This window comes from Scyliorhinus torazame, chromosome 3 (assembly GCF_047496885.1).
Source record: "Scyliorhinus torazame isolate Kashiwa2021f chromosome 3, sScyTor2.1, whole genome shotgun sequence".
NCBI lineage: Eukaryota > Metazoa > Chordata > Chondrichthyes > Carcharhiniformes > Scyliorhinidae > Scyliorhinus > Scyliorhinus torazame.
This window is the reverse complement of record NC_092709.1, coordinates 24,341,067-24,360,830: the sequence shown is the minus strand read 5'-3', so window position 1 is coordinate 24,360,830 and position 19,764 is coordinate 24,341,067. Positions and strand designations below refer to the sequence as shown.

Here is a 19,764-nt window from a genome sequence, read left to right as displayed (position 1 = left end):
TAGCAGTCTTTCAATGTGTGTTTCATTCCATTTTTGGGGTTTGTGTCTGTCACATGGCTACCCATTCATAGTTATCCTTGAGCAAGTGGTGGTGAGTCTTCATTCTGACGAGATGAGGTTTTCTTCCCGACAGGGCACTTGTGAACTAGTTGGGTTTCGATTACCTTCCAACAGTTTTGCAGTCACTTAAACTGATACCAACTTGTCAGTTCTTACATTTTTTTTTAAAAAGCGGAATTAAAATTCTCAAACTTTCACGGTGAGATTTGAACTCTCGGCCTCTGCATTCGTCTAGGCCTCTGAATTACTAGCGCGTAATGTTGATAACCACGTACCACCTATGCCTCATATATCGATTAGCCTACAAAAGTTAACCAACTGTTTCAGAAAAGCTAACTACTAAATGAAATAGTCCTGGCCAAAGACGGGTGATCAACGTCACTACTTAAAGGTGACTGAATATGTTAAATTCCTCATTTCATTGGAATTCAGGATTGCATCTGTAAGCAATTAGGGACGAATTGTTTAACACAAACGTTGCATTTCTAAATGAAACCAAATCTTCGCCGTTTTCCAATTGTAAAAACGACTCTGTTGGGGGTTCCTGCAGCGCTCCAATTACCATTACATTTGGATTTAAAGCAAAAAGTGCTGGTAATATTCATGTTTGGCAGCACCTGTGGGAACAGGAGAAGAGTTAATTTTTGGAGTTGAATACGGAGGGGTGGGGAGGCGGCAGTGGAATGAGGCTCCACAGGAATGTTCAAATGAGGTGCTGTTGATCGTGCACAGCACGTTTGATGTTCGAGCATACGTTCGACAATGTTTGCTTTTGTGAATAATGGGTGTCCAAAGTTAAACCCCCGTTGGCAAGGCGAACAATTGTATTTGAGTCCGTTTAAAAGCAGTTTGGAGCTTTTCTGGTGTGAACTGAACCTAGATCAGAAAACCTAAGCTCATTCTCTCCGGATTCTCAATCTTATTGAGGGTCACTCCAGACAATTCTCAAGTACTTCATTCTTCTAACAGTTAAGTTACCATAGCCCCAGCTGACCATAGGCTGCTTTCCCCTTTGAGGGGGAGAGCTCACTGGCGGTGATTTAATTTGAGGATCAGCACACCTCAGGTGAGGGGCAAGGTTGGGAAGGCAGGGCCTTCATGAATAACCTCAGCCGATACGGGAATTGAACCCACGCTGCTGGCCTCGGCTCTGCATCATGCACCAGCCGTCCAGCCAACTAAACTAAACCAGCCCCCAAATCCTCTTGCTTGATCACCACAACCCAATCTCTCCCATACCCTTAGATGGGGCAATGACATCTTTTATCTCCAAACATTTTGAAGAGCGTGATTACTTGGGTGCCCTTTAAAAATGGCAGGCAGGTTTGGAATTCGAGATTCCTGAACCTATTCCTGGGCTGGGCTGTGAGATTTTCGGGAGTGCCTTTAAAGGGCTGGTTCCTGCTAAGGCCGACACCGCCGTTTTAACCTGGCCGGCTCAATTGTGGAAATAGGCACGTCCTCCACCTCCTCCGCAATCTTCATGGAGTTGGCCAGGTTTTTTTTTTAAAGAGTTGCTGTTCACGGTCCCTCTGAGCAATGTGTACCCTAGCCTACATGAGAACTTTTAAAAGAGTTGGGGATGGGGGCAGGGGGCATAGCTTTGCACAAGGGCTACAAAGAGGCCATAGGGGGTGAGTAGGGGAGCATAGCTTGGCATTGGGGATATGAGGAAGCCATAAAGAGTGGATGGGTGACTTCTCAGGGCAGCATGGTAGCATTGTGGATAGCACAATTGCTTCACAGCTCCAGGGTCCCAGGTTCGATTCCTGACTTGGGTCACTGTCTGTACGGAGTCTGCACATCCTCCCCGAGTGTGCGTTGGTTTCCTCCGGGTGCTCCGGTTTCCTCCCACAGTCCAAAGATGTGCGGGTTAGGTGGATTGGCCATGCTAAATTGCCCATAGTGTCCAAAATTGCCCTTAGTGTTGGATGGGGTTACTGGGTTATGGGGATAGGGTGGAGGTGTGGACCTTGGGTAGGGTGCTCTTTCCAAGAGCCGGTGCTGATACGATGGGCTGAATGGCCTCCTTCTGCACTGTAAATTCTATGATCTTACCTTGGCGTAGGAGTCATGAGATGCCACAAGAGACAGGTTGGGGGTGAAGAAATGAGAGGGCTGGAGGGCCCTTGTGTTTTAACTGGGATGAAGTCCCCAGCCCTGACCTGGGCCTTTCAAACAGTCCACCTGGGCACTTGGCTGGCCCGACTCCAGCCCACACCTGGCCCCTGGCAATGAAGATCCCACCTTTGCAGGCACTTCTGAGGCAGGTGGGCGGGGCCGGGAACTTTCCTAACTCTCCCTATCCGCCTCGGTGATGAAAATTTATTTTAAATCACTCCCTCCTCCGGGCAGTATCGATTGGCTCTTTACATGGATACTTTCTTGGGGTCCTAAATCTATTCGTATATTTGACTCTATCTCTTCCTGATTTCAAATTAAACTCTCACATCCTCCCTATTTTTAAAATTCACTCCAAGAAAGTTGGTTTCCTATTTATTGCCAGATATGTCTTTTCTCTTCAATAACTATTAGCCCTTTTGTCAAAATGAAGAGGCTGTAATATTTTTCCACTCCCAAGAAGATACAAAATAGGAGCAGGCCATTCAGCCCTTCGAGTTTGCGCCACCATCCAGTAAGATCATGGTTGTTCCGATTGTGGCCTTGCCTAGACTTTCTTGCCTGTTTCCATAACTCTGGACTCTCTTGTCAATCGAAAATCTGCCTAACACGGACTAAAATATCACAGAATCACAGAACAATACAGCACAGAAGAGGCCCTTCGACCCACCGAGTCTGCACGGACGCGTGAAAAACACCTGATCTACCTACCTAATCTGGTTTGCCATTAATGTTATGACGTGCCAAGTGCTCATCGTACTTTTTGAAGGATGTGAGGAAACCAGCCTCCACCCTCCCAGGCAGAGCGTTCCAGACCATCACCACCCTTTGGGTAAAAATGTTTTTCCTCTAATCCCCCCCCCCCAACCTCCTGCCCCTCCCTTTGATCTTGTGTCCCCTCATAACAGACCCTTCAGCTAAGGGGAACAGCTGTTCCCTATCCACCCTGTCCATGCCCCTCATAATCTTGTACACCTCAATCAGGTCACCTCTCAATCTTCTCAGCTCCAGCGAAAACAACCCAAGCCTATCCAACCTCTCTTCATAAGTTAAATGTTCCATCCCAGGCAACATCCTGGTGAATCTCCTCTGCACCCCCTCCAGTGCAATCAGATCCTCCCTATAATGTGGCGACCAGAATTGCACACAGTACTCCAGCTGTGGCCTCACCAAAGTTCTATACGACTCCAACATGACCTCCCTGCTTTTGTAATCTATGCCTCGATTGATAAAGGCAAGTGTCCCATATGCCTTTCTCGCCACCGTATTAATTTGCCCTTCTACCTTCAGAGATCTATGGACAAACAGGCCAAGGTCCCTTTGTTCCTCGGAACGTCCCAGTGTCACGCCATTCATTGAGTACGTCCTTGTCACATTACTCCTTCCAAAGTGTATCACATCACACTTTTCAGGGATAAATTCCACGAACCACTTTTCTGCCCATTTGACCATCCCATCTATATCTTCCTGTAACCCAAGACACTTTTTTTTCTAAATTTAGAGTACCAATTCATTTTTCCAATTAAGGGGCAATTTAGCGTGGCCAATCCACCTACCCTGCACATCTTTGGGTTGTGGGGGCGAAACCCACGCAAACACTGGGAGAATGTGCAAACTCCACACTGACAGTAACCCAGAGCCGGGATCGAACCTGGGACCTCAGCGCCGTGAGGCTGCACTGCTAACCACTGTGCCACCGTGCTGCCCTCCAAGACACTGTTAATCACCCAGCCAATCTTTGTGTCATCCGCAAACTTACTGATCCTACCTCACACATAGTCATCTATAGCACTAGGTTAATGTCCAACAAGTTTGGTTTGAATCATTAGCTTTCGGAGTGCAGCTCCTTCATCAGGTGAGTCACACTAGTCCAGCTAGTGATTCCAAACAAACCTGTTGGTCTGTAACCTGGTGTTGTAAGACTTCTTACTGTGCCCACCCCAGTCCAACGCCAGCATCTCCACATCATGGTCATCTATGTCATTTATATAAATGACAAGCAACAGGGACCCAGCGCAGATCTCTGTGGTACGCCACTGGTCACTAGCTTCCAGTCACTAAAGCAGCCATCTGTCATCACCCTCTGTCTTCTACAGCTAAGCCAATTTTGAATCCACCTGATCACGTCACCCTGTATCCCATGTGCATTTGCCTTCTTTATAAGTCTCCCATGTGGAACCTTGTTAAAGGCTTTGCTGAAAATATATTCAGTGACCCTGCCTCCGCTGCTCTCTGCGAAGAGAATTGCAAAGATGAATGACCCTTTGAGAGAAAAAGTTCCCTCTCATCACCATCTTAGATGACGGACCCTTTGGGCGGGATTCTCCCCTACTCGGAGGGGTGGGAGGTTCCGGCGTAATGGAGTGGCGGGAACCACTCCGGCGTTGGGCCGCCACAAAGGTGCAGAAGTCTCCGCACCATTAGGGGCCAAGCCCTCACCTTGAGGGGCTAGGCCCGCACTGGAGTGGTTTCCGCTCCGCTGGCTGGCGGGAAAGGCCATTGGCGCCACGCCAGCCGGCGGCGAAAGGTCTTCGCCGGGCGACGCATGCGCGGGAGCATCAGCGGCTGCTGATGTCATCCCCGCGCATGCGCAGGGGAGGTGGACTCTTCCGCCTCCGCCATAGTGAAGACCATGGCGAAGGAGGAAGAAAAAGAGTGCCATCACGGCACAGGCCCGCCTGCGGATCGGTGGGCCCCGATCGCAGGCCAGGTCACCGTGGGGGCATACCCACACCGGCGCCCCCCTCAGGAGCCTGGAGCCCGCCAGCGCCGCCTTGTCCCGCCGTTCAAAAGGTGGTTTAATCCACGCCGGCGGGATAGGGTGGACAGCGGCGGGACTTCGGTCCATCGCGGGCCGGAGAATCGGCAGGGGTGGGCCCGACGACTGGCGCGGCGCGATTCCCGCCGCCACCGACCGGCACGGCACGATTCCCTCCCCCGCCGAATCTCTGGTGGCGGAGAATTCGGGACACGGCGGGGCGGGATTCACACCAGCCCCCGGCGATTCTCCGACCTGGTGGGGGGTTGGCGATTTGCGCCCATAATCTTTAAACTGCGTTCCCTAGATTTAGATTCCTCGACAGGCAGAAACATCATGTCTGCATCTATCTCTCAGAATCTTATTCTCTTCAATGAGATCACCTCTCATTCTTCTGAACTCCAGCGAGTAGGTCAAACAAATCTCTTGGCCTGATGGAGAATCTTTGAGGTTCCACATTTGTCATAGACATTTGTCTTTCTCTATTTCCTTAACATTACCACGGTATTAATTTCCACATAAGCTTTTACTTGCCCTCGATTATTGCTCCAACACATATTCCTTGGGCCTCCTCATATTCTGAACCCAGTTTATTTCCCTATGAGTTTAAAGCTGTCCATCTCCAACTCTCCCTTAGTTTTTCAGGTGGGCAGATTTTTCTATGCTGGATCAGGCCCACGGTCTGCCTTAGCCTGTCTTAGTTAGCACACATCAGCAGCTATGTAATATTTGGGGTGTGCAAACAAGCTTGTCGGGGAGCATTAGTCCCCAGTTTATTAGCTTGGTGCTGGGCCATTATTTTGCACTGTCAGCTGGCAGTAGTATCACATAGAACAGCAGTTTGTCTGAAGTCTATTTTAAAAATTAATGTATGTATTCGTGAGGTAGGGTCAACAGCTATGGCATGGAGTCATTTACCGTGTCAATATTTTACCCCTGTAACCTACACAGCCTATTTTTAAAGATACTGTTGTGAAATGTATTGAACAATTAGTTGTCTCAATTCTTTACCCAGAGTGGTTACAATGTGGAAACTTGAACTCTGCTCCCTCTTTTCACCCCTTCCTCCTCTCCTTCTTTCCCCCCCCCCCCCCCCCCCCACCCCTCCTCCCTCTTTCACACACCATCCCCCGCCTTTGAAATTTAGAGTGGGGACCGCTTTGGATTTGAATTTGCGGCCACTGAAGGAACGGTGATACATTTCCACGTCACTTACAGATGGCGATGTAACGAAGCGTGTGCTGCCCTTGTCCTAATGGGTGATCGTGGAATGGGATTTGGGAGATCCTGACGAAGAAGAGTTGCTGCAGTGCATCTTGTAATGCATTATTCTACTGCCATGGGGCTGTTGTGTTCCCTTAAGCCACAGGGTGTTGTGGTAAATGAAAGGTTAACTTGTAAGTTGGCAGCTCGTTGCAAGTGGTGCTTCTCCCAAGGTTGGACTAAAGCAAAGATAATTATCAGCTTCCTTTGCTTTTAAGATTGCTTCGCATCTGTACCTATTTTTGGGTGAGGGAGGAAATGAGTTTAAAGCATTTTAATTCTTTTGTCCCTCTCCTGTTTGCACCCCTCCCCTTCTGAGATTGTTTTCCACAGGTATCAATTATTTAGCATCCTTTTAAAATGAGCAGTTTTCTTGGCGTGGTTGGTAAGTGCCAACTTGCGCTTCCTATCATGGGATTCATTTCACCCAGAGCCTATCCTTGCACTAGAACAGGGAGGTCATCGAATTGTGACCAAACATGGGTCTGGAGTGTGGGGTGGAGCTCACTGTTTCCCCAAATCCCATTTCTAATCCTAACTTTCCCTATCGCCACCCGCCTGGTTCGTACGGCTCAGTAGATGAAGCTCGTGTGTAATTGAGCCACGCAGAACAGGCAATGACGGCTTCAACCCCCAGATGGTTCAGTTCGAACTGTGCATTGGGATTAGTCTGAATAAGGAGCTGATTAACAGTTGGGTACGCGTCTGATTCAACATGCAGACTTGCTATTTTATGCACGTTGTTTTAACATGCTCACCTTTATCCCTTTTGCTTTCCTGAATTGAATAGGTACGGATTTCCAGGTCAACAGTTTGCCGTTGCCCCGGAAACCCCGCCATGAATGGGCCTTGTTCCACGAGGAGTCGCCTAAAAACAACTACAAGCTTTTTCACGAGCCCGCAATCACATTATTTAATTACACTTCCACATTCAGCCGCAACTCTCATATGCCGTTAACTACCCAGTACCTGGAGAGCCTCGAGGAGCTGAAATCTCGCAAGTACTTGATCCCACTGTCTCAGAAGAATCGGCTGAGGGAACACCTGGCGCCATTAGTGTACGTACAGTCTGACTGTGATCCACCTTCAGACCGAGACAGTTATGTGCTTGAATTGATGAAATACATCCCGGTGGATTCTTACGGGGAATGTTTACACAACAAGGATCTTCCGGGTAGCCTGAAGGATCCCACAACCATGGACGACCATAGATTTTATAAGATTCTTGCTCAGTACAAATTTATCCTGGCGTTCGAGAACGCAATTTGCGACGATTACATCACTGAGAAGCTGTGGCGCCCTTTCAAACTGGGAGCGGTTCCGGTTTATTATGGCTCCCCCAGTATTGCAGACTGGCTTCCCAACAATAAAAGTGCCATCCTTGTCAGCAGCTTTTCACACCCCAAGGAGTTGGCGGAGTACATAATGCAATTGGACGGGAATGACCAACGGTACGAGGGCTACCTCGAGTGGAAGTGGAAAGGTCCAATCTCCAACGAGAAGCTACTGACTGCCATGAAAGAGCGCAAGTGGGGAGTTCGAGATGTTTCCCAGGCCAATTACATTGATGCCTTTGAATGTCTGGTGTGCAACCGAGTGTGGGAAAACCTCAGAAGAAAGCAAGAGGTACATTAGGTGTACGCTCACTGCCATTGTCTATGAGGTCATATCAAAACCTGAGGCAGGTGGCAAAATTGCTCCCAGGTTGACATCAGGGGCCGAAACATTCCTGGGTTGAGAAAGGACCTGAGTCCAATTTCTATTTGGTAGGCCCATAACGCCAATCTGCTGGGATTATGCCCTGATTGTAGACTGGAGATTAAATCCCAGTCAGAATGGGAGGGAATGGGGAGAGTTGTCACCTGCTCACCATGTCAAGTGAGAATGCAGTGAGATTCGGGCCTTAGTGGAACCCATGCTTCTGTGAGTCCCTTTCGGGCCTTCTGAAGGACACCGGGCCTTCTGAAGGATCCTGGGTCTTTACCAAACTTTTATAATCAATCCCGTGGCGGTGAGGGAAATTTGGTGGGGAAAACAGAAATGGCGCAGGTGGCCATGGCTTCCTCCGAAGACTGGGTTTAAAATTTTTGAATTAGGCAACGCTTAAATGTCTTCGGTGGGTTTCTCTGACTGTTAGAAACCTGGATTTGTGCCTTTTTTTCCCTGCTAATTTGTTTACCCTCTTTTGCCTCACCAACAGGGTTTATCGCCAATTCAGTGGCAGGCGCAAGCTAATCACCTGAGCTGTCCAGCGCCAGAGGCGTTCACATTCCTGCCACCCTCGATGGGCAGGGCACTTGTCCGAGATTTATGGATGCCAAGTTTCCACCAGTCAAAACGAGAAGCCACTGCACTGAGACACCTGGTGGAGCTGAACCGAAACTTCACAACTGAAAAGTTCTGGCGAGTGGTGTTTAAGGACCAACTTTAATTGCAATCAGATATTTGTTTTTAAAAAGAGCCTCTACTCTTACGATGGCCCTCGGGAATGGCAGCAGAATTGCAACCAGTGATGCTGATTTTCTGCATTTCAAAGCAGGCTGAGGACTTCTTACCAAGTGAGGAAAAAGAAGTAGCAATTACAAAGTGCCTTAGTGCAGCCGTGTTATTTTAGCCGTACCACTTAAGTGATTGTGCAGTGTGATAGGAATTAACTGTAGCATCTGTCAGCTGATTGTAACTTGAAGTAAGTGATGTTTTCTCATGCGCAGGGGATTTTCTCAGTAAGAGCCATTTTAAGTCTCATGGACCTTGAAATTATGCTGTGGTAAATGTTTAAATGCTGAACAGGTTCTTCTGAAGATCCCCTCTGCTATTTTCCTGCAAGTGTTAACTCTTTTAAAATGAATAGAACATTGCATGTTCTACGTTAGTTAGAACGGAATCTCAGACGGAAATGTTGGTGCTTAACTGCTGCCATTATCCCACAGCATCTTTTCAAGCCGTAGTTACAAGGGCTCACATGTAAAGTTGATGCATATCAAACTAAACTGAGGTGGCTGGCTACCAGCGTAATGCAGACTTGAATTTCGCCAATAAGGTGATCAGATAGAAAATATTAACTGACTAATGAGGACTGTGAGATTCTGTGTAGTCTGTAACATCATCTGTCCCTTTCCCTCCCTCAGCTCATCATAGAATCATAGAATTTACAGTGCAGAAGGAGGTCATTCGGCCCATCGAGTCTGCACCAGCCCTTGGAAAGTGCACCCCAGCTTAGCCCACATCTCCACCCTAAATCCGTGACCCAGTAACCCCACCTAACATTTTTGGACACTCAGGGCAATTTATCATGGCCAATCCACTTAACCTGCACATCTTTGGACTGGGAGGAAACCGGAGCACCGGGAGAAAACCCACGCAGACACGGGGAGAACGTGCAGACTCTGCACAGACAGTGACCCAAGCCGGGAATCGAACCTGGGACCCTGGAGCTGTGAAGCAACTTTGCTAACCACTGTGCTACTGTGCATCTGCATCAGCAGCATCTGCTGCTGAAACCCTCATCCAATCCTTTGTGAGCTCAACTGTTCCAATGCTCTCCTGGACAGCCTCCCACTATAAACTCTCTGTGCGCTTGAACTCATTCAAAACTTTTGCTGCTCACCCCTTAACTCACATCAAGTCCTGCTCACTTGTCAACCTTGTGCTCACTGACTTACTTGGCGTCTGGTCCAATGACACCTGGATTATAAAGTTCTCATACACGTTTTTACATCTCAATATGGCTTCCTTATATCTGGAGCTTCCTCCAGAACTGCAACCCTTCCGGATCCCTCTGCTCCTCCAATTGTGGCTCCGTGTGCGTATCCGACGTCCATTCGTTCCACGACTGGAGGCTGTACCTTCAGCTATTTAGGCTTTTAAGTCCTAGAATTCCCTTCCTAAACCTCTTCAGCTTTCTACCTCTTTCTTGTTCAGACGGCCTGTGAAATCTACCTCTTCGACCAGGTTTCTGGTCACCTGTCCCAGCGTGTGCTTTGTGTCAAACTTTGTTTAATAATGCTCCTGTGAAATGCCGAATAATATTTTACCACATAGCTGAAAAGAGAGACGTGTTGCTAAAGCTTTTCATCTTGTACTCATCAGGACAAATGCAAGAAGGCCAAATTTTAAATGACCACAACAATTTATACTACAGGAGAAAAGGGCGCTGATTGATTGGCAAGTCGACTTTGATTGGCTGGGGCGTTGTCATGGAGAAAGTAATAGGGGGCTCTAGGCTCACCAAGCTCCCAGGTGGTTCAAATCACTCTCATTTATGCTTGCCAGAAGCAACGTACATTCATACGCAGGGATCCATTCTCTGCAAACAAAAGATATATGTTCAAGCTTTGTGCAGTTTTTGAATTACCCGGGAGCCTGGTAAGCCCCCTTCTCCATGGCAATACCTCAATCAATCAGAGTTAACTTGCCAACCAATCAGCACCATTTTATCCTGTTGTATAAATTGTTGTGATTGTTTGAAATTTGGCATTCTTGGGTTTGCCCCGATGAAGCTTCAGAAACACGTCTCTCTTTGCGGCAGTGTTCAAGTTGGGTACATTTCACTTTGTTAAATGCGCTATATGGGGGGAAATTATTGCTGTTGCTTTGTTCTAAATCAGATGAAAATGTTTCTGTATTTGTTGTCGTTCTGTTACGGGACCGACAAGAATCGGATGAAACTTGTCTTTCTCTGGTCGTCGACTGAATTGAGCCTGGTTTGGTGCCACAGTGCCTGTTTCATGTCGAGCTGTCCTTTCCACCCTTGCAGTTCCGCGAAGCCCGCATTGATCTGGAAGCTACACTTTTAACCTGGAAATCGTGAGCCATATGGCTGAAAGATCAGACCGAGTTTACTGCACATCGGACCCTCTAATTGGCCCATTGAAGGAGACTCCACGTTGGGAGTGCAGCCTTGCAATTTTGGAGCTTGCATTTAATAAGCTCCAGCTGAGTTTCCTGACTTGAGGGTTAAAGAGTTACCTGTTTCCCATAAGTATAGTCACATGCTACATTATCATGCTCATTGTGAAAGAACGCACACTAAGTTCAACCAGACTGCAAGAATGAATAAACTTATTCACAAGTAGGGATAAGAAGCACTTTGCACTTGGTATATTGTGCTTTTAATGTATTGCTATGAGACAGATCTGTCCTGCGCTATTTAACCTTTGCCTATTAATGACAATCCTCTGGATTCTAATTTCTGCTTTTCACCCTTCTATGCAGTTTTTTAATTATCAATGTCTCTCCTCCTGCTTTATCAGTCACGTTAGCACTTTCAAAATATGTTTCCCACTCGCATTTCAGAAGAACGACATTTCTTTTTTGTTATATTTTTAACCCAAAAAGACGCTGGTTGGGGAAACTTCAATCACATAACTTGTGCAGTGGAAAATGAAGGATTAACTCATTTCTTTCATGAGCATTTGCTTTGGTGTGTTAATTCCCTGGACGGTTAACAATGCTTCCTGCTTAAGTTCAATTGAGGATCATATCCAGGCGATCCCACCTCCAAAAACCGAAAAACATTTTCGACTGCAAAACTACATAGAATTTACAGTGCAGAAGGAGGCCATTCGGCCCATCGAGTCTGCACCGGCTCTTGGAAAGAGCACCCTACCCAAGCCCACACCTCCACCCTATCCCCATAACCCAATAACTCCACCCGACACTAAGGGCAATTTTGGACACGAAGGGCAATTTAGCATGGCCAATCCACCTAACCTGCACATCTTTGGACTGTGGGAGGAAACCGGAGCACCCGGAGGAAACCCACGCAGACACGGGGAGGACGTGCAGACTCCGCACAGACAGTGACCCAAACCGGGAATCGAACCTGGGACCATGGAGCTGTGAAGCAATTGTGCTAACCATTATGCTGCCCATAAAACTCTGTTCCATTTCCTAATATCCAGAGAAAGGACAGAAAATTCTGTAAATATTCAGCAGGTCTGGCAGCATCTGTGGAGAAGAAACAGAGGGTGGAGTTCTCTCATGGCTCCATCAGAAGGTTCGACGGTGAGCGAGGGGGAAGAATTTGGGCCAGTGCTAATTTCCCATGGGATGTTCCGCTGTTGTCCGCCATGGCAGCTCGGGAAACCCACTGGAGGCTGGCATGAAACTGTGATTTGAATCCCACTAATGGGATGCCGATGAAGGCCTGACCAGAATCTTCCACCCATCCCCCGTTCTCCATGACACCAGTGGCAAAATATGTCTGGAACAATGGAGCAGCCTCCGGAGTTCGGAATGGAGGGTGCCAGCAGCCCTGGACCCGGGAACACCACAGCAGTGGGTGGGAAAAGCACCCACAGGTGGATCTTCCAGATTGAGTGTCATCAAGGAAGTCCATCTTTCAGCCTCAAGAGTATTCCCGGAGATCCATCCTCATTTTCAGGGGACCTTTCTTCAATAGTGGGCTAATGATGGCTACCTTTTCAATTTGACCCGCAGATACGACAGTGGATTATGCGCCAACAGGCATGCCCCGGCACGGAATATGGCCCTGTAAAAATGGTTGCATTATTAATGGGTCAGGAAGATATGGTGTGGCTTCCTGCTGACTTCCACAGCAAGAAAGACTTCACGATCCCGCCCCTAGCATGGGACTTCGTCCCAGATGGGAGAATTCCGCCCAGGGTTAAAGTTTACGATCTGTGACCTTTCATCAGAGGTGGGAGCTATTGAATGTCAAGGGAAGATGGTTGGATCCTCTCTTGTTGGAGGTAGTCATAGCCTGGCATCTGTGTGGTGCAAATGTTACTTGCCACGTATCAGCCCAAGCCTGAATGTTGTCCAGATCTTGCTGCATTTGGCATGGAGTGCTTCAGTTTCTGAGGAGTCGCGAATGGTGCTGAACATTGCGCAATCATTAGCAAATACCTCCGCTTTTGGCCTTAAGATGGAAGGAAGGTCATTGATGAAGCAGCTGAAGATGGTTGGGCCCAGGACACTACACTGAGGAACTCTTGCAGTGATGTCCTGGAGCTGAGATGATTGACTCCCAATATCCATCTTCCTTTCTGATGGGTATGACTCCAACCAGTGGAGTGTTTGTTTTGCGGGAAGGGGTGGTCCGTTAAAACTTACGTTCCGCCTGACCCGGCCAGTTTCCTGCCTGGCAACATGGGTTAACGTTACCCCCGATCAGTCCACGGTTTGAGAAAAATGTAGAAATCTGATGAGCGGGAGTTAAACATGTGATGTTCTTGAGCCCCCTGAAATTTGCATCATGCTTTTCTATCTGTCAGAGACTCCATTTTGAAATTCCCTACCCTACAGTCAGAATAATGGTTCATGCTTTTAAAATGACCTTGTCATGCATTTGGACCAATGATATCCAGTGAAAATTCTCCCCCCTGTTGTCACAGTACGAACATGAGCAGCATTAGTGTGGCCAGCAGCACGGTTCGATTCCCGTACCAGCCTCCCCGAACAGGTGCCGGAATGTGGCGACTAGGGGCTTTTCATTTGAAGCCGACTTGTGACAATAAGCGATTTTCATTTCATTTTCACTTTCATAATATCTGTCCCCATCATATTAGCTTTCTTCCAAGCTGTGGTTGATGTATCCAGTATATATATTTTTTAAAGTTGCTACATTGGCAGTCACGGCTTATAATTGGATCTCTGAATTCTGCTTATGGTCATGAATCCATCAGAATGTCTCAGTTGTATTGTAGTTTTTAAACTCCCTATGCACTGATTGTATCCTACAAAATGTAATTTTATATCTGACAGCCTTACACAAAAGTGTTTTCATAAGCAAGGTATGAATTGGTAATTCACTGCTGTAAATGTACTTCCTCATCACCTTTTAAAGTTACACAATGTTTTGTTATTGGAATACCACGTCAGAAGACACATGGAGTAACATGTGGTTAGATGAAACTCGCAAGTGCAATATACAGTCACGGGTTAAAATTGTATGCTTGAGATTGCGTTACATCGTCTCTGTGCACAGGCATAGGCATGCACATACGTGTTCTTGCAGTTGTGGTATATATATATATATTTATATACGGACACACATGGACACACAGATACATGCACAGATATACACATACATGGATACATGCGCACACACACAGATACATGCACACACTGATACATACAGATACACGAACACACAGATATATGCATACACGTGCAGATACACACAGGTTCACGCACACGCACAAATATACATATGCACAGATACACGCATGCGCCCAGATACACACACACACACAGATACACTGATACACACACACAGATATACACACCCACGCACGTGTATATATTATTAGTACATTAAGCCGGCTTTGCTTGCACAATACAAAATTAATTCAATTTCCCACCTCTCTCGCCGTAACCCTGCATCTTTCGTTGTTTCAAATATTTACCTAATATTCCCTTAACAAATACAATGGTTTGTATCTCAACAACTCCATGTGACAAAGCATTCAAATCCAACAACCCTATGTGTAAGGAAATATCTCCCATCCCCTCTCAATCCCTTAGTGACGGTTGTAAACTAATGGACCACTCATCACTATATATCCAAGCAGAGGAAATCATTCTTCCCTCTTTGTTTAATCAAAAGCTTCATAATTTTTTTTTAAATTGTTAGCTAAGACACATTGAGATCAATAGGATGTCTTGCATTTACCTTTCATGGCCTCCGGACGTCCCAAAGTGCTTTACAACTATTAAGTATTTTTGAAATACGGACTCTTTTGCAAGTAGAAGACACAGCAGCCAGTTTATACACCGCAAGATCCGACATGTATCTTTGCTTTAGTGAATGTCGGTTTGCCAGAACACTGGGAAATTGCCTCTTTACTTTGAATAATGGCATCGGGTCACTTACATTGGCCTGAGAGTGCAGACAGAGCCTTGGGTTAACATCTCATGTGGAGAACAGCACCTCCGACAGTGCAGCACTCCCTCCCCAGCGATGTACTCAAGTGTCAGCTGGAGAAGAGGTTTCTGGCCTTCCCTATCACTTTCCAGAAATCAGTACTCTCGCTCCTGCTCCTTCCCAAAGTCCAAGGCTAGAGGTTTCTCAGGAAAGCAAAGAGAAATGAGATCTATGTGCACTGTTAACAGTGACTCAGAGTAAAACTTGAAAATCATTGGCAGGATTAGTTGCAGTTTGGGAGGGACAGCACACCTTCAACCTGCCACCATGGCATAAGTGGAAGATCAGTGGAAACCCAAAAGAAACATAATAAATGGCCAGTTCACCAGGGTTTCTGCAGAGCTTATAGCAAGAAGAGTCCTTCATAAATTCTCTCCAGAGTGTTTTACATAGCATATGAAATGTACTAATTTGCACAATTCTTTGCGATAACCTTTTTATTGACCTAAGAAGTTATTAAATAAAGTACTGTATTTTGTGCAATGCAAATGCTCCTTAAGTTATTCTCCCTGGTATATAATTGTGATAGTAAACGCGAAATGAGAGCTCGCTGGTGCACATATTAAAGAACTTTGATTCTTAATCCCAAGGTTACAATTTATACTGGGTCCAAACTGGAATAAAAACAGAAAATGCTGGAAACACTCAGCAGATCTGGCAGCATCTGTGGAGAGAGAGAAGCAGTTAACTTGACGGATCTGTGACCTTTCATCAGGAAGGGTCGCAACGTGTTTGGTTGGCATCAAGCTTTGGCCTGGCAAAGCATCATTGAATACCAGCCGGCAGAGGAGAAAGGTGATCTTGCGTTGATTTGAATCGTGCCTGTTGATGCGCTCACATAAAGTGTCACAACAGGATGACCGAGAAGCCGTCTGCACAGGTCTTCCCACTGTCACTGCTCGTCATTGGTTGACGCCACAGTAGAACAGTGGTTAGCAGTGTTGCTTCCCAGCGCCAGGGTCCCAGCTTCGATTCCCGGCTTGGGTCACTGTGTGGAGTCTGCACGATCTCCCAGTGTCTGTGTGAGTTTCCTCCGGTGCTCCGGCTTCCTCCCACAAGTCCCGAAAGACGTGGTTGTTGTGTGAATTGGACATTCTGAATTCTCCCTCAGTGTACTCGAACAGGTGCCGGAGTGTGGCGACGAGGGGATTTTCACTAACTTCATTGCAGTGATAATGTAAGCCTACTTGTGACACTAATAAAGATTATTATTATTAAAAACCACACTAAAGGAATAAAAGTGAAGGTGAAACAGCTACTGTGTTGAATGCGGAAGTGCACCAACCGAAAACCATCCTGAACCGTGTTTTATCCGCCCAAATCCGGCAATATGAATGTAGAATTCTTCACCCGGAGGTGGAACAAGACCCATGGATCCCGATCAGTTTTACAACGACCTGGAAGGGTTATGCTCCATAAATGTGTTTTTAATTCCACATCATCACTGTTGTTGCCAGGCATTTGGCCATTATTACTTCTCACATTGGCTGATGTTTTGAACTGTAAGTGAGGGATTCCTTCAACAGTTTTTTTAATGTCACTTATGAACCTATAACATCTTGTTATAAATGCCACCCTCAGAACATTAGTCGATATTGCATTGCCGATTATCGATAAAAACCCACCTTGTTCACTTTGGTACCCTCAATAATGACGCTTAGAGTGTAAACAGTAAAGAAGGCTTTAATAAACTAAGAATTAGACGAGTGCCGAGACGTGTGCTAACAGCTGCACTGCCCACAAGGCGGTCCCTTGCATACGGCTCCCAGATGGGCGGAGGCGGAGCTCCCCAGGGTTCCGAGCCCGGTCTTAAAGGGGACATCACCTTACATGATGACAAGGGTACAGTGTTACAGTAACCGTTCATCACATTCACCCCCTGTTTAAAAAAAAAAGAGTCCGGCGGGGGTGAAGTGCTATCATAAGTCCATTCGTCTCGGTGGCCTGATTGTCCTCATCGACCTCCTCATTTCGGCCGGTGGTGCGGCGGCCGGTGGTGCGGCGGACACGGACGTCCTGGTTGAGGGTACGTCCGGGAGCATGGCGGTCGGAGCTTTGGTCCGGGTCGGGGCAGGGGAATAGGGCGCAGGGAGAATAGGCGGGGCCGGGGGTAGCGGCGCCGGCGGGGTGCGTAAAGCGCTAGGGGAGGGGGCGCGGTAGGTGCTCTACAACGGGGGGTGGGGCCGGGAGTGGGTGTGTTGTAGTGGTTGCCGGGTCCTGCAGGGGAGCGGCGCGGGAAGGGGCGTCTGTAGTGGGGGATCCAGCGGGTGCCAGATCCCGGAGGGAAACTGTATCTTGCCTGCCGTCGGGGTACTCGATGTAGGCGTAATGGGTTGGCGTGGAGTAATCGGACATTTTCGACCAGGGAGTCCGTTTTATGGCTCCTCGTGTGCCTCCGGAGAAGAACAGTTCCTGGAGCCGTCAGCCAAGGTGGAAGCAAGACCCCAGAGGTAGACTTCCTGGGGAAGACAAACAATCGGTTGTGAGGGGTCTCATTCGTGGCCGTGCAGAGGAGCGACCTAATGGTGTGTCGGGCGTCGGGCAGGACCTCCTGTCGGCGGGTAGTTGGGACTTCTCGACCGTAGGGCCAGAAGGACAGCCTTGCACACTGTCGCGTTCTCCCTCTCCACTTGCCCGTTTCCCTGCGGGTTCTAACTGGTCGTTCTGCTCGAGGCGATGCCTTTGCTGAGCAGATACTGGCGCAGTTCATCGCTCATGAACGATGTACCCCGGTCGCTGTGGATATAAGCGGGGAAACCGACAGAGTGGAGATGCTGTGCAGTGCCTTAATCACGGTGGCTGAGGTCATGTTGGGGCAGGGAATGGCGAATGGGAAACGGGAGAACTCATCGATAACGGTGAAGAAATAGTAAGAAGTCTTACAACACCAGGTTCAAGGCCAACAGGTTTGTTTTGATGTCACTAGCTTTCGGAGCGCTGCTCCTTCCTCAGGTGAATGAAGAGGTATGTTCCAGAAACATATATATAGACAGATTCAAAGATGCCAGACAATGCTTGGAATGCGAGCATTAGCAGGTGATTAAATCTTTACAGATTTATACAAATAGGCATTACGATTGGTGGACGGAGGGGCCCCTTGAAGTCCACGCTCAGTCGCTCAAAGGACCCCGAGGCCTTTACGTGCCAAACCTTGTCTGGCCGATAGAAGTGTGGTTTGCACTCCGCACAGATCTGGCAGGCCCTGATCATGGCCTTGACCTCCTTGGTTGAGTAAGGTAGGTTGCGGGACTTGATAAAATGGATGAGCCGGGTAACCCCCAGGTGGCAGAGGTCATTGTAGATGGCTTGCAGGCGGTCGTCCTGCGCGTTGGCGCATGTGCCGCAGGACAGGGCATCTGGAGGCTCGTTGAGCTCCCCTGGACGATACTTGATATCGTATGTGTAGGTGGAGAGTTTGATCCTCCACCTCAAAATTTTATCGTTTTTTATTTTGCCCCGTTGCGTGTTATCAAACAGATAGGTGACTGACCGTTATTCGGTGACGAGGGTGAACCTCCTACCGGCTAGGTAGTGTCTCCAGCGCCGCACAGCCTCCACAATGGCTTGTGCCTCCTTCTCGACTGCAGAGTGTCGAACCTCGGAGGCGGTGAGGGTCCGGGAGAAGAACGCTACTGGTCTGCCTGCCTAATTGAGGGTAGCAGCCAGGGCGATGTCTGATGCATCGCTCTCTACCTGGAAGGGGCCTTGACGATATCGGCCTTGATGCGGTTGAAGGCCAATTGAGCCTCAGCCGAGAGGGGGAAAAGTGGTGGTCTTCATGAGTGGGCGGGCTTTGTCCGCATACTTGGGGACCCACTGGGCGTAGTAGGAGAAGAGCCCCAAGCACCGTTTGAGGGCCTGAGGCTGCGGGGGAGGGGGAGTTCCTTAAGTTGCATGCGGTCGGGGTCGGGACCTAGGACCCCGTTTTCCACGACATAGCCGAGGATGGCTAGCCGGGATGTGTGGAAAACGCATTTTTCCTCATTATAGGTCAGGTTAAGGGCCCAGGCGGTCTGAAGGAACTTTTCGAGATTAGCATCATGGTCCTGCTGGTCATGGCCACAGATGGTGACATTGTCCAAGTACGGGTAAGTAGCCCGCAAACCGTACTGGTCCACTATTTGATCCATTGCCCTTTGAAAGACGGAGACCCCATTTGTGACGCCGAAGGGGACCCTGAGGAAGAAGAAGAGCCGGCCGGCTGCTTCGAAGGCAGTATAGGGGCAGTCTTTTGGTCGAATGGGGAGCTGGTGGTAGGCGGATTTGAGGTCGACCGTGGAAAATACTCGGTATTGGGCGATCCAATTTACCATTTCCGCGATGCGAGGAAGGGGGTACGCATCAAGCTGCGTGAATCGGTTTATGGTCTGGCTATAATCCACGACCATCAGTTTCTTATCCCCGGACGGGACTACCACCACTTGCGCTCTCCAAGGGCTGTTGCTAGCCTCGATGACCCCCTCTCCCAGTAAACACTGGACCTCTGACTTGATAAAAGTCATATCTTGGGCACTGTACCACCGGCTCCTGGTGGCGACTGGCTTACAGTCGGGAGTGAGGTTTGCGAATAGCATGGGGGGGTGCGACTTTCAGTGTCACAAGGCAGCATACCGTGAGGGGGGGGCAAGGGTCCGTCGAACTTCAGTGTCAGGCTTCACTGGAAATCTAGTCC

At 48.1% G+C, this 19,764-nt stretch overlaps 1 protein-coding gene across 7 annotated transcripts in view; it reads left to right on the top strand.

The window, feature by feature from the left end:
* The window catches only part of fut10 (fucosyltransferase 10), a 70,761-nt gene extending 54,792 nt beyond the window's left edge, over positions 1 to 15,969 (top strand). For all 7 annotated transcript variants that reach the window (XM_072495415.1, XM_072495422.1, XM_072495419.1 and 4 more), the window contains 2 exons: positions 6,993 to 7,828; positions 8,403 to 15,969. In XM_072495415.1, coding sequence (XP_072351516.1) covers positions 6,993 to 7,828; positions 8,403 to 8,633 — 1,067 coding nt within the window. In that variant the 3' untranslated portion in view covers positions 8,634 to 15,969. The remainder of the gene's footprint in view (positions 1 to 6,992; positions 7,829 to 8,402) is intronic.
* Positions 15,970 to 19,764: the final 3,795 nt, after the last annotated feature.